This window comes from Sprattus sprattus, assembly GCF_963457725.1.
Source record: "Sprattus sprattus genome assembly, chromosome: 16".
In the NCBI taxonomy this organism is placed as follows: Eukaryota; Metazoa; Chordata; class Actinopteri; order Clupeiformes; family Clupeidae; genus Sprattus; species Sprattus sprattus.
Window position 1 is genome coordinate 7,998,946 of NC_137914.1, and position 15,661 is coordinate 8,014,606.

Here is a 15,661-nt window from a genome sequence, read left to right on the forward strand (position 1 = left end):
TCAGAACCGCTGCCCAGTATACCGAGGATTTCTTCTCTCCTGTACCTCAATCTGCAAACAAAGAGACGACGTAAGACTGGAATATACATGTAGGAAACACCAACAACCGAAGTCAACGTCATTTATGAATTTCCCTCGGGATTAATAAAGTATCCATCTATCTATCTATCTATTACAGAAAAGAAAAGACGTCGAAAAATCATTGGGAAAGTTCTGTGAGATGAGATGAATTTATGCACAGTGGCGGATTTGAGGAAAAATGCCTTATACCAAGGGAAGATGGAATCCCCTCCTGAGAAATATTAGCTCCACAGTTTAAGAGTTAAACATGAAGTATTAATTTTGCCTAGCCGTGTTAAAATTGTATCTAATGACTCTTGCTAATGTAATTGGTACATCAAATTGTGTTTAAATCCACTGTACGTTATAATGAGGAGGATGAATGCAATAGCTCTAGCCAATGTAAGACCTTTTTATTCATCTAGCTAAGCACAGACAAAATACTGGTTGTTCAGCCTCTGATTTGAACTTACAGAGAGTGGATTCTGTTCAAACAGAGGAACTCCCTAAAATAATTTAAATTTGATTCTTTAAATCCGATCTCTACTGTGCACTGCAGAGTGGACACACTTTTGTGTTAAACTGGGGGTTGACAAACAGCACCTCAAAAATATCACATTAATGAGCTGTGTATGCAGTGACACCGAACTTACCCTGGACACAGGCATGTCTGTAAAAAAAAAGAAAGGGATATTTAATGTTACAATTGAATGAGGAAGCAGTAAATACACAAATCTGCTTTGATTGCTGAGGGGAGTTTGCACATCAGTGTATTCAAATGAGAATTATTCAAACTACAAATGCAAATGATCACTTTTTAAAAGTCACATTGCTTATTCAACTTGTCTGTAACAAAATGCTGGTCATGGATTCAGCAAGAAACTCAAATAAGAGGGGCTGACTAGAGTGAGGAGAAAAAAAACGTATCCCCACGGTTGGTAACCATGGAAACCCTCTCATTATAGTCGAGTCGTGATGTTAATTTATTAATATATTTTTGCTCCATTCTACAGCCACCACAACATGTACTCTGGGTTTAGTGATGCTCAGAACACTTTACATTCACATTTTTCCCAATATTGGAAAATGTACCAGAGATAAAAAAAAAAAAAAAAAAAAGATTCTGTCAATGTGAGCTTAGAACACAACATCTAGCCTATACAAACATGCGGTTTGCTGCAGCATATTTTTCTTGCAAAAATGGCTATCTGTTTCTCTCTGTATGCGTACCATCATCGCCCTACATGACTTACACATGTGTAAAGATAACGAGGGTCTCTTATTAGAATAAGGTCATCTAAGCATGTTCCTTTGAATTTTATGACATGTATGTTAACACTATGTATAGCCACATCTTGTCATGCATCAGACTATATTTAGCAAAGGAGATACAGAACATCAGCCATGCTAAAGAAATGAGCTTTTCATAAAGCTGACTTGTGCACTCTACCTGGGGCAATTGCATCCGTGAGAATTCGTCATATATGCATATATAATATATATATATATACATTTTATATTTATGGAGCATGGTTGGACATCTTACTGCATGCCATGCTCATGTTACACATCTCTGACAGTAATCTTCTTTTTCACCTTTGTTTTCGGTTCTGACTTCCTCAAAGAAGGAGTCGCTCTGTCGGTTTCCTAACACAAAGGCCAGGAAAGAGAGGATGAGAGCGTCCAGAATCCCAATGATAGCCAGGATGTAGGCCCAGCGCATGGAGCATCTCCCCAGGGTGTACTTTCCCGTCTCCTCCCCACACAAGTCTCTCACCACCTCGGCGTCCCAGCCGTCAGGGAAGATGATGCAGCCAAACACCAAGCACACGGCTAGGAGAGAGAAAAAGAGGAGATGACAGACAATCAATGGCCTGGAGCTGGAAGCAAAAGTGACCCTCATCTTCATCATCCTTCATCTTTATGAATCATAAACCCACAATCAAATAAAAAGGGTCTTCAGACTATGTATAATGGCCAATTCTAATCATCATAAACTTGATTGACCGTCCTCTAAAGAATTTTTACAAGAAGACAGAACGACGCCATCACACATAATTACTACTTGACAATGTCACAGTGACCCTTGTGAGCTTGTCTTGTTAGCTTATTTACAAGATTATTACAACGGAAATCTTCCTCAGATGTCTCCATAGTATATAGCTTATATGGCTGAGAATATTACTCTATTATTTCAGGGCCTGGTGCCAAGGGAGTTCAGAGTCTCTGCTACTTTCACTCTGCTGTGAGACCAAGGGACCCAGAGCAGAGTTACTGTTGTTTACCATTTTCATGCAGAATGCTATTTCTCTGTTCGGATTTGTGACGTTTTCCTCCATTTTCCGAGTACAGGGAGAAAATGTGTGTGATGATTGTTATTTTGGTGAAGTTTTTGACAGATTTTGGTTTGGTTTTGGTAAGGTTTGGTTACCCCTTAAATTCAGCTTTCACATAGTGAAATACAAAGAGCGAAATACAGATTCGGGAGATGCACATACTGGGATTTGTATAATTGCCTTTACAAGTTCAGAAACTGCAATTTCCCTATTTAAATCCACTGAGTTCCATAGACACATTAAGCACTTGGTTATGATCTGTAGGTTCCAAGCACATGGCCCTTAGTACAGGGAGATCTGTGTCACAATTACATACCGTCAGAAGGACTCCCTTCAACATTCATGAGATTATTTGAAGATTCTCTAATGTATTCATTTCCATGCTTTCAGGTGTGGATGCTTTCAAAAGGGTAAGGAAGTATGATAGAAAATTGTGTATGATCTGGTGTGTAGGATCTGTAATAATTCCCACTGCTAAGAATTTCCTCACCTGCTGACACCACACCCTTTGCAACACACACACACACACACACATACAAACACACACCGGACACACACACACACACACACACACACACACACACACACACAAACACACACACACACACACACACACACACACACACACACACACACACACACACAAACACAAACACACACACACACACACACACACACACACACACACTGCTGAGTTGTACTTGGTCCTCTCTGCTGATCCTGGGCTAATTGCGTGGTGCAAAGAGGGCCCCTGATGACAGTGGATATTGCTGAGAGAGGTTCTCTGCCCCGTGTGCCCATCTATCAGCATGTTTGTAGTAAACCAAGCCATGGATCAAGGTTATTGCTGTTATTATTGTTTATTCTCTTTTTGCTTACACGGTCATGTTTGAAATTAGCTTGATGCTACCTAAATCATTCAAAGTTCTTTTCAACATTTTGGATTTAAACCTACCACCCTGGGAGTCAAGGGCATGTGTTCCTACATCCCCCAGACAGCCAGAAGGTAGTTTGACTGTGTGGCCACTTTTTTAGTGAGTCCAATTTAGTAATCGTCTCTTTCATATAGTAATTGTTGCTGAGAATTGTGCAGTATTATGCTCTGTTCTATCGGGTCTCCTGTTACCAAAAGGCCATGTCATCCATTATTCCCTACATGATGTTCTGTCTGCCATAAAGGAATGGAACTTGAGGATGTCTGCCACCCAGCTGATGAGGTGGCCCAACGCGCAACAGTAGCATAGCTACGTCAGTTATCGGCCAGTTTGTTAAAAATCGCCCGTCTGCTAAACAATCGATATGCTAAGTTTAATACAGTAGATTAACATGACAACGCGAATGTAGTCGATAACACACACATGCCGATATTTAACCCTGTTACGATAGATTCCATGTGCATTGTCAGTCCTATCCCTGCAGGCCCTCACAGAATGGGATCTACAGCCACACGAGGAAGCAAGGACTTAAACTCTTAATTAATAGGCACAAGAAAGACTCTCTCACGAGACTTTCACAAAAGTATTCGGCATAGTCTGTACATCACACTCTGGATTGCTAGATAAATGAATGCTTATTTTTTTCAATGACGGATGGTTTAATAACACAAAAACATGAAGTTAAACACCAGTTGACCTGCTAGCCAGCTATATAGGTGTGAATTTGGGATTTGGGACTTGACCATGGACTTCTTTACAAATTGTACAAATTTTACCCTACAAGTCTAATGAATTATGCATAAGATTGTCTCCCTTGGTGCAAACATGTTTGCTACTCATGCACAGCCTGGGGGAATCTGTGGTTTCCAGTGACTCCCTCTCAGGGGTGCCACACGTCCTCTCCTGATTTGTTTCATTATTAAATTTAAATAAGCGTGGACACTTTTTGGGAGTCTTGGGTCATTTATGGGAGAACTCCCTTTTATTCAGGCTCACTGGGCTTCCCTTGGCAAATGCAGGGCACAGTGCAAAGTGGAGTGGAGCGGTCCTCTCTGTCCAGTGGTGCTACCCAGCTGTTAGGCTGCTTGCATATGTGCTCCTCCAGCACTGTTGGCCCACAGCTGGCCCACAGGTTGAAAATCGATGCTCCAAAAATATCCTCTTCAGTAAAGCAAGAGGCAAGCGCTTTGAAGTTGTTGTCTTTTTTTTCTTCTTCTTCCTTCATTTCTCTTTTCCTCTATACCCCTCCCATAAGATATCTGTGGACTTGCAAGGGAACTTCAAAGGCAGCAGGGAGAGGAACAAGGTTAGAGAAAGAAAAAAGAGAGGGTCTGTGAGGAAGCGAGAGAAAGAAAGACAGAGCTGAAGAGGCTAGCAGAAGCACTGGCCCACTTTTTGCTATTTTCTTTTCTTTTTCAGCATCTGTTCATTTGTTCGACTTCTTCAACAATCCATTTCATTTTTCACATCTTGGCTTTACAGAAATTCAAACTATAGAAAATTCCATTGCATATCTAACTAGCCATACAATATAAGCATATCTAGCACTCATACCAAGAGAACCAAGTTCTATGTTGCAAAATAAGCACACTGGTTAGGCCACAAACATGACTCTTCTATCTATGCTTAACCCCCCCATCCACCCCTTTTTTTTTTTTTTTAAGATTTGTTTTTGGCTTTTTTTATGCCTTTATTTGATAGGTAAGTGAAGAGTGGGACCGGAAATGAGAGGGCGAAGAAGTGGGAAGTGAACTGGAGAAATGACATCGGGCCGGATTCGAACCCGTGTCCTCCATGGGCATCAAGACCAAATGTGGTTGAGGCTCCTGTGTGAGCTACAGTGCCCCCCACCCACCCCCTTTTTATATTAGGTGCCACTAAGTCTGCATATGAACAAGAGCATGTTTAGACCAGAGGAGATAAGAAAGGAACTGTGCTTCTTCCGACCTTGTGCAAAACTGCCATCCTTGCAAGACAGGGAGCCTCGGACGTGAGAAATCCACCACGTGATCATCCCTGCTGAAAGCTAAACTTCTGACTATATAAACCTTGTGCGATGGGTTTATCATGGCTTCACTGTCAGCCTCGGCTGGGAGGGGAGCCCAATTGCAATTGTTGTTGTTTGTTTGTCTAATTAATATACTTTCATGCAGCTACGGAGTCCTGAGGTAACTAGGGTGATTTTTCACCTATCAATAGTCATGTAGTTCTAGTTATCATCTTCAAACTAGTTATCATGGTATGTGGTCACGTGAAGGACAGATAGTTCAAACTGGTCAGGTGAGCTGTCTCTGTGATCAGCATGGAGCTGGACTCGGGTGATGGTGGCAGAGAGATGGACCCTGTGCAGTCATTCACCCACTGCACCTCCATAATTAAGCTAGGGAGTACATTCAGTGGCAGGTTGCCATCACAGAGCAGCTGAACGCACACACATTTGGGAGCTCCTGTGTCCCCAGAGCCATAAAGCTTCCTCATCCCCAACTGGGGCCAGGGGAAGTTGAGTACAGGCCCCTGATGCTCTGCTTTCTGTTTTTGGTTTATTTCACTGGCAATATTAGCCGTGTTTACTACACACCTCAAGTCACGTTCTTTACTGTCTTTGGACAACCATTTAGCACTGTGGAATTATTGATTAACTGCATCAACAATCTCCACATGTACAGGACCTTGTAGTCAAGGTCTTTAGTCTTATGTTTACGTATAGTGTGGTTACTTTCTTTTTTACAGGCTCATTTTTTGATTTAATTGTGTGTCATATTAACAGGGCTACATTTGATTACTTTCGATTACTTTTTTGATTGGCAGATGAGAGGTGGTGCAAATTCAAGGAACCAGTCAACAGCAATGCTTAAAATTTCAAGAGCATACTGCCAGAATGAATGGAGCCTGTCTAGATGGCGAAAAGATGCAATGAATTAATTTTGTTATTTAATTTCGTAAACATGTAAGTAGTTTCTCCCCAACCCTGTGCATGAAGCTACTGGATTGCTACATTTCTTTGGGATCAATAAAGTAGATAAACAGACGTTGTGTTCCCACTAGCTATCCAGAATATGCACTACGTAGTTCTGCGTCGAAACACTGCACAAAAATGTTTGAAAAGCTTTCGCAGCTCGATATTGCCAGTTTGCCACCCGGTTGTCGTTTTTAGTTGTTTGTTTTAGACTAAATTCCTTACTGTTGCTTAACATTATGTAATCTCATTGTCATCCTAGTGATCAGCATTCTCTGTTTTACACTTTTTATTGGTGTTTTTGGGGTAATCAATTCAATTTTACAATTACACATCACAAATCGAATGATTATTTCCCTGTTCATCAGCATCATTCTAAATTATATTTATTCAGTACGATTTACCGAGAGAGTCTTTGGTGTGCTAACTAGCTAGTTCCAACCACAAGACAATGTATAGAGTGCCTAGTAGTTCAACCTTGCTTTTACAATAATTAAGTATTACATCCCAAAAGATTACATGTCATTTTCAAAAAAGTTAATACATACAGACAAGTTTTCAATATAATTAGCCTGATAACACAGCTATGACATATTTCAGGGCACTGGTAATGTTTTAGAGTACTTAACTGGCATGTGTAAGGTGATTAGCTCTCATTATGTGTGATGTAGGACAAACAAGCTGCAGCTCACTGCAAGTTATTGCCTATGGTGAATCCACATATTTACAGATATTGCAGTATTGTGCAAAATGTTAAGAGGTGTATTTTTAAAAGAGGAGACTAGCAGGAGTTTAAACATACCCTAGAATGCTTCGCTAAGTTGACTGACACTGACCTAGAGACCATAACAAACTAAATCTGCAACTGCTAACATGTCCTCCAACTAAAAAGCATTCCGGTAATATTGCAAATCAGTTTCAAATGAATTGATATTCAAATTAGATCATTTTTATGCATACTCTGAAAAGACAGACCGCTTCACAGGCCACATAACTTTTATCATTGCCAGTTGTGTTGTTCGTGATGTTAGCCAGGTCTGTTGGCTGTTATAGCTACTTAGCTTGGTAGTTTTCTAAAATAATGCCTCTCAAGCACTAACCAAACTTGTGTCGAAATGTACATCTAGACGCAATCAGGAAAATTAATTCAGACTATGGACGGGATCAATGAATGTATTCTTAGCGTTTGTGTTGTATAGAGTCAAAGAGGCAGTTGAAATTCTCTGTGTAGAGGAAATGCAGTAGGCCTACATCATGTCATGTTGCTCATGTTGTACATATTGTAGAAATTTGATTGGCAACCACCAACAGAGATGTGCTACCCATTTGCATGGGTTTACCCTTTTTTCAATGTAATTTGCTTCACTGTGACTCCACATCAGTGGCAGAACGTAGTTAGAACGGGCCCAGGTGCAACCGCACCTGCTGCACCCCCTATAGCAACGCACCTGCTGCACCCCCTATAGCAACGCACCTGCTGCACCCCCTATAGCAACCGCACCTGCTGCAGCACCCCCTATAGCAACCGCACCTGCTGCAGCCCCTATAGCAACGCCCCTGCTGCACCCCCTATAGCAACCGCACCTGCTGCACCCCCTATAGCAACCGCACCTGCTGCACCCCCTATAGCAACGCCCCTGCTGCACCCCCTTATAGCAACGCACCTGCTCCACAGACACATTTTGACTGTCTCTACAGAAAATTAAAGGGAGGAATTAGAATCACTCTTTCATATGAAATAGTTCAAATATGTAATTTTCCCTCACGCATTACATGATTAATTTCCCTCGGGATCAATAAAGTATCCATCTATCTATCTATCTATCTATCTATCTATCATAGGAAGAACATCCATGTTTAGATGTTTTAAGTATATAAGAAAGACAGGCTGGAAGAGAGGACTACATTGTAGATTACTGTTAGATGCCATGGTATAACACACATGTAAAATCTGTGCTGTGTGGTGTAGAAAATGTCCGTCACCTCATAATTAAGTTTTGCGCCCAAGTCTAAACACTGTAATATTAACAGCATTACAAAATAATTTGAAAGGATTTTTTCTTTTAGTGAATCCTGCCTTGCACACCTGAGCCGCTTTAGACAGGCTAGATGGTAGACCCAGGGGCACGTTTTATCACTGTGAAGTGCTGTGAGCAAATGTAGCCCCTAAGTGCAAGGTCAGAGGGAGAGGACACACTGATATTTCTGTTCATACTAGGTCAAGGAACTGGGTTTAGATGTAGGTTCAGTAAAGTTTGAATGTATTATATTATATTAATTATATTACATTTTATATTTTGTATATATTTTATATTATATTGTATTTTCACAAAAAAAAACATGATACTAATTTTGCAGCATAGATGCATTAGTTGTAAATATGACTTCCTGAAAGTGTTTTCATTATAGTTATTTTCCCAAGTAATAGCATTCATAGTCCTACCAACACCTAAAGTCCTTCAGAATAGAAGAGAATCACATAGACCTAATTGCCTCTGGGAATCCCCTATCCTTCTAAAGTGGATAATGTGGACAATGTTATATCCAAAAGCTCGTTTGGGAAAGGCTTGCCTTATTCCCTCTTCCTTGGAAGATCAGGAATGATCTAGAATACTTAACTTGCCTTGCCCTCTCCAGTCACAATGTCTGGGGCTTCACTGATGACAGGAGTGTCAACATGTTCCCCCCCTTCACCCCATTGACACACCTCATGACTTTGACATTGTGAAAATTGAAGGTTCTCTGGATGCTGCTCCACCTACAATGTATTTGATATAAATCTGGAGATTGAAGGTAACTGAAAGGTTTAGGGGCCAAGGGAAACAACATATTATTTCATCTACAGAACGTATTTGATTCAAAGTACAACCAATTCATTTATAATTTGTGTTTCTTGTTCCAGATTTATTTCAGTACACTTCTATATGATCCTGCTGGTAGAAGAATTTGTTGTATACTGTAATGGATTTGAAACCCTAATTAGAGAGGGGGGTGTGTGTGTGTGTGTGTGTATTCAGAGCTTTGTACTTCAGCCTTTATCATTACTGTCTTCGCACACACATTCTTGTTGTGACAGATAACTGAACAAGTGCTGCACTGCATTTCAGCAGCAGCATCTGCGTCAAAGAATTCAATCTGCATTGAATAGGTGGAAAATCAAATTCCTTCCACGTTCTCACTTCCAAAATCACGGGGGAGACGATGCAAAGGTGGGTCACTGAGATGCATTATTCAGCTGCAGGGGTATTTTTAGCCGGGCCCCTAGTGACTTGGAATTATTTATTACACTTGATAATTAAAACATGTCTGTCTCTAGGAGAAGACACAGGCTGAAATCTTGGGAAAGAGAAAGGGAACCACTCGGGATTCCCTTGGAGATTAGCTCTCCCCTTCCTGCCTATTTATAGACGGAGCATACTGCAGCACCCCGTTTCAGAAGATTACCGACACACACACACGGGCATGTGCGCACGCACGCACACACATGCATGAATGCCCCCCGCAACCCCCCACACACATATGCAATGGGTATGAACAAACACATCTATTTATTGCGATAGCTATGAACATATGTTTATATTGACCACTATGTACAAAAACAGCATTTGTGACCTTTTTTTATGACATGTAATGATATGCTGCAACTGAAATTGATATGAAGTAATGACCAGTGAACAATCTCATCAATATATCTTACTAATTTAATTAAAAATAATAGATTCATTCAGGCCAGGCAATAACCCTGTACCCATCCTCCGACAGCAATTACAGAAAATTGCCAGCCCAGAGAAGGACGGTGGTAAAAAAAATAAGCATGCTATAAACATGTTTGACTGCAGGCTTCCTCCGCCATTGAATAAGCCCATTTTGCATTGAGCACTGCATAGAAGGGAGGGCATGGTAAAAAGAGAGAAAATATCTACAGCCAAATGCTGCATAGGACATTTCCTTCCACGTGCCCATATTGGCCAGACCTGGAGTGAATATTATTACTGTATATGTAGCATATGCATTAGGCATCCTGTAACAGAACACTAAAATGGTATTGATCCACTGATAACAGGCTCTTTTATCATTTGTAACAGGCCATCAATCGATATTTTCCTTTTTATGCAGCCTGCTAAATCCTAGAGATTAAAAATAGCGTGCTTATTGTGCTTACCTGGATGATATCACAGCATGTCATAGTCAGTGGGGAAATTCAACACGCTGTAGTTGCACTGACACTATGCAACATAAAGCCAAACAACTAAAATACATAATTTTCAGTTTGACTGTTTATTGTTGCATTTGTGTGAGCCCTGTTATCAGATTGGATTTTCTTAGACCTAAAAAAAACTAAAAAAAAAAAAAACTCGAACAAGCAAAAGTGTATGGGTTCTGCCCCGACTTCCTTTTAAGCAAGTGTGTCCATTGAAGCACTGTTCAATATTTAAACAGAACGAGGTCAGGAACAAGCAGAAGATGATAAAATGGGCATGTTAAAGGAGAAAGTGTAGTGAGTGGGTTGACCAGTGAGTCGTGAAGAAGTGGGCTAAATTTCCACTCTCCATCATGTTAAAACATATCCTTTTAGACTTATCTTGCAGCATTTTTTTTAGCGATTGTAGTTTTCTTTCGAGGGAAAGTAAGAGATGGAATCATGCACAGATGATTTAGATGTGATCCACAGGGCATACAATAAAATGGCGAGGGGTTTAATGGACCCACTTCCTTGAACATTCTGCTGTAAAATATTATGCTGAATCCTCCATTTGGGTGACGTGAGTGCCGTGGCATGGAAGAGCGAACAGTGCATACCGGAGAGTGCATAAAAGCTCTCAGTCTAGAAACAAAGAAAATACACACAGCTTCCCAGCACCGTGTGTGCGGCACATAATTTGCACAAGTACACAACGTCTTTATCTGCAGTCTCACACATTATCACTATTCTCATCTCTGTTGTTCTGAGCTAGATCCGTGTAGTCACGCCTGTGGTGCTGTACAGAGTGATCTGTGTGTCTTAACTCCCAGTGCTCTCACACAAATTTGACAACTGATATGAAGCATGATGCTATTGGCCTTGATAGCAGTCAAGCTACACAAAAATCAATACTTGGCACTTAGCCACACACTATAGACAGTCAAATGGAGGTGAATTAATACTTAGCCTCAGCCGTGATAATGTCTGGCACTCAAGCTTCATTCTTTGAGTAGAGTTCAAAGTTTATCCAAACAGAGCTACATAAAATACAATTTTAAACCCCATTGGTTTAGTTTGAAAATGAAAGTATTCCTCCAGACACTCCTATGTAATTGTATATTTACCACTAGGGCAGGTAAAACATTTTCTTTAGGGCTAGTGTCTACATGCTCTAGAGTGCACCAAAATGCCTTCAACAAAACCTTACAACCAGCGGATGAGTATAAGGAGTTACCCCAAGTCCCAAGACACAGTGTTTACTATGCACACCGACTTAAGGTTAAGGGAATTCTTCCTCACAATCTTTCTTCTGTGAGAGTTCAGTATGTTTAGAATCAACACTCCAACAACAACCTTTCCAGCCGCTATTCTAGCTGTTTGTCTCCCTTACGTTGGATTCATTTCACACATATGTTGCGTAAGTGATCGCCTGCTAGCAGAAATCCAGGTTGGGATCCAACGCTCATTGAAGCTGACAAATTTCGTGGCCTCACCCCCTCAGGTCAATCGGAGGGCTCCAGAAGCTCCAGGGATTCCCCTGAGAGCAGGCAGGCACGCTGGGGTGAGAATTTGGAATGCAGGGCAAAAGCATGCTTTTTTCAGACTGTGAAAGCATGTATGGCTTTGAGGGGCTAGGGAGGGAGGGGGGTGGGGGTTCAAACCCATCCAACTCTGCCAGCACTGAGTGCTTTGGATATGGAGAGGAGCATCTGGCCCTCTTTGTCCTCCGCCCCAGTCCCGCTGTTGCCTGGCACGTGGCTCTGCATCGGCACTGCCCATGACAGCTGATTAAACCATCATCTCCGGGTAGACCGAGAGGACCAGGCCCAAATTCAGGAGCGTCATCTCTTATTGGCCAGGCCCCCCTGTCTCCTCTCTTGGGTGGTGCATGGATATGCTATTGCAGCTGAATGGATGATGATGATGATGGGCATTTGTTTGTTTTCATTTTACGGGCAAAAAAATCTGACAATGGATATATGTATACAGTGCAAGTTTAGTTCACATGCCTAAGCATGCATAAGCATACAGTAAACTGGCTGATTCTCTTTGGGTTTTAAATCTAGATCAGCCAATCATTAGTCTCAAATTCGTTTTTTAAAGAATTTACTGATACCGTGGCTCTCCCATTTTTGGGCCAAGACAACTAAATCAGTTCATCTCTGCATGGGGTTTACTAACTGTGCAGTGGAAGGGACCTAGTGCTATACACTACACACATACATTTGCCTTCTGACTACGCTTTTCTTATGAAAGCACACTGTGCAGCTAGAGGACCATACAAAATACCACAAAGTGTTTGAGATTTGACTCCCTAAACTGATACTTAGAACATTGTAAAAGTGTTTAAGAGATGAATGGTTTGCCAGGTATTATAAAAGTGCTTTTAAAGATGCTAACTGCTGTTAAAATGCTAACAACTTCCCTTACATATCTGCATTATGCTTTATGCTCAACACAAGCACAGTATGATTGCTGTACATCTGAGATCAAGGAGCAGAGATCCAAGTATAAGAATATATTAAGGTGTTAATGTGAGACATCGTTCAGCCTTTAAATAGTATGTATTTGTTACAAAAAAGATAATTGTCAATATGATTGAAGCACCAAATGGAGAATCCATTAAAAACTAAAGATAATACAAGTATGTTACCAATGTGTGTATTCGGATTTAATGGGTAATTTGAATGATACAACTATCAACAATAATGGATTACTAACTAACCAACTAAAGAAACTAAATTAAAAAAAATGCAATAAATTGTGTTTATTCTCATGAGGGTAAACCACCACTGGGAGGCTTTTCTTTAGCTATTATTTGTATTCTATTCTATTCTATTTATATTCCTTATACTATTATCTAATGGCAAGTGTGAACTGGACTGAAAATCAAATTTGAATATAAATTCAATTTATTTTTAGCTTTGGGATGTGCTGATCTCTGTTTATTTTAATAAGCTTGAGTTTTTGGTCTTCATTTTCAAAGCGTAACTCCTCCAGCTAGACAGCAAAAGGTGTGCAACCTCCCCACTGTAAGTCTTTTCATATGCTGTTAACAGGATGTTCCCCACCACTAGGTAAAATCCATTATGAGACTCAACATATTGTTTAATGGGCTTGTGTGTGTGACAGTGTGATGCATTTTCACAGTGTGCTTCCTTTCCATGTTAATATTGCTCTGAAGAAGTGAAAACATGCAGCTGAAACAGTTAGCATGTAGCATAAAGTAGTCAAACTACTCATGCCGTCTCTGGAATGTCAAAAACACCACAAATATCTAAATCCTTTAAGATGTTAAAGCGAATGAAAGGACCATCACATCCTTGGATGACATTCAATGGTCTTATTTGATAGCCAGACAGCAGTGGATTTTGTACAGATGATGTTACTATGGTGATCATGCATTCTTCTGATCTGATTTTGCTGATCATTATTGTCAACACCATTGTCATCATCACTGTCATCATTATCGTTAGTAGGAATATAGCCAGAGCATTTACTGAATGAATAAATCTCTGTTTGCATGCAGGAGGATGTCAGCATGCAGTATGTTCAACTTCCCAAGCTTTTATTATTACTAAAGAACACCATTCTACACTTAAAGTTTGAACAGTTTTATGCAAGATGGAAGACAGTGGAAACACTTAATTGCTTCACAAATGCATGTATAATTTCTGAAGGGTCCAAATTGCAGTCTACTAAACCATTTATTTTTATAACTGATAATACCACAGGCTAATAGCAAATCATTGAATTTTCACCAAAGGCTGCCCATATTTTGCTTGGTACCAACGTATTGTGTAGCAGTGACATGTAACACATGGCGTGCTGGTTGCTTTTCACTACCCATACATTAATACACCTGCATGATCATTCAAACTGAAAGCCTTGACACAACAAACATGGCCAAAATCCATTATCAAGAGGGATCAATACAACACAGTTTGCTTGCTTCATCGGCTGTCTCATGTAACGTGAACAGCGTGAACATGCAATGCCACCATGGTTTTCATTTACTCACCACAGAGGAGCTGCATCCAAGCACACGTCTTGTAGACAGTGGCGATATTGCAGAAGAAGAAGAGCGCCATGCAGGCGATGCAGCTGAGGATGAGAACCATGGACAGCAGCACGAAGAAAGACGCCGCTTTGAAGGCGGTGGAGGGGATGGCGCTGAAGTCCGAGATACTGCCCTGACAGTTCATCTCCTTGCTCGGAGCGCCGGGCCCAATACAGTAATGAAATAAGCCGAAGTGGCCTGCTTGTGGCGTGCTCAAGCTGTCGCCAATCCAGAAGGGTTGAGAGAAGACGATCACGTTGATGATAGCTAAGCATATTGTAAATATCGCCCATAAAAGCCCGATTGTTCTGGAATTCCTCATGTAATTCTCATGGTAGAGCTTAGACGCTTCTTGCGAAGGCAGCATTTTCCTGTTTTCCGATAGTCCTACACAGACTCGCCCGTATTTTCCTATTTTTTCTTGTCAGGTTCTCCTTTGTGTACTTTAAATGGCTTTCTGTCTTCAAGTGATGATTTGGAAATCAATGCATTAAATAGCAAATTGTTGGATGTTGGTGCCACTATTATTGCTATTACTACTACCACTAGACTACATATATTCTCCATAAAGTGAGTATACCTATCTGTCTATCAGCTTCAATCATTTAATACCCACTGAAATACGAATGGAAAAGATGTGGTCGGATATTGATATCACGTCGATGCGTAAAAACACACGCTAATTTGCCACTACAGATGATAAAGGACTAGCTTTGCAAAACGTTAGTCAACAAAGATATATCAGGTAGCTAACAAACGAACACATATATATTTTCCACGTCCCTTTCTATAATTAGCTTTGTCTATTTAGTATTTTACCTTTCATCCAAAAGAATACCGAGACGTGCCGTTGTGCTGCCCTATTTGAGAGCTGTGTCCCCCATTCGCAAATAGCAATCTGAGCCGCAGTTCACACATCAGTTTTGAGATATTTCCAATTTGTCAATGGGAAGCCTGTGATGTTTTTTATGCTTGTCCGTCGTATGTGTTTTGAGCGTGTCATAAGCGTACAGGCTCCTGTCGAGCGATCGACTTCAGTGACTCCATTATTGTGGTTTGAAGTCTCCCTCCCTCCCTCTCTTGCTCTCTCTCTCTCTCTCTCTCTCTCTCTCTCTCTCCCTCTCTCTCTCT

At 40.8% G+C, this 15,661-nt stretch overlaps 1 protein-coding gene across 1 annotated transcript; it reads right to left on the reverse strand.

Annotated features, from left to right (window-relative positions):
• On the reverse strand, positions 1-14,897 carry LOC308377362 (LHFPL tetraspan subfamily member 4 protein-like; the record flags this gene model as incomplete). Its single annotated transcript, XM_080853982.1, has 4 exons — positions 1-51; positions 714-730; positions 1,657-1,893; positions 14,492-14,897. The coding sequence occupies 4 exons, from the start codon at positions 14,895-14,897 to the stop codon at positions 1-3; spliced, it is 711 nt and encodes a 236-aa protein (XP_080710108.1).
• Positions 14,898-15,661: the final 764 nt, after the last annotated feature.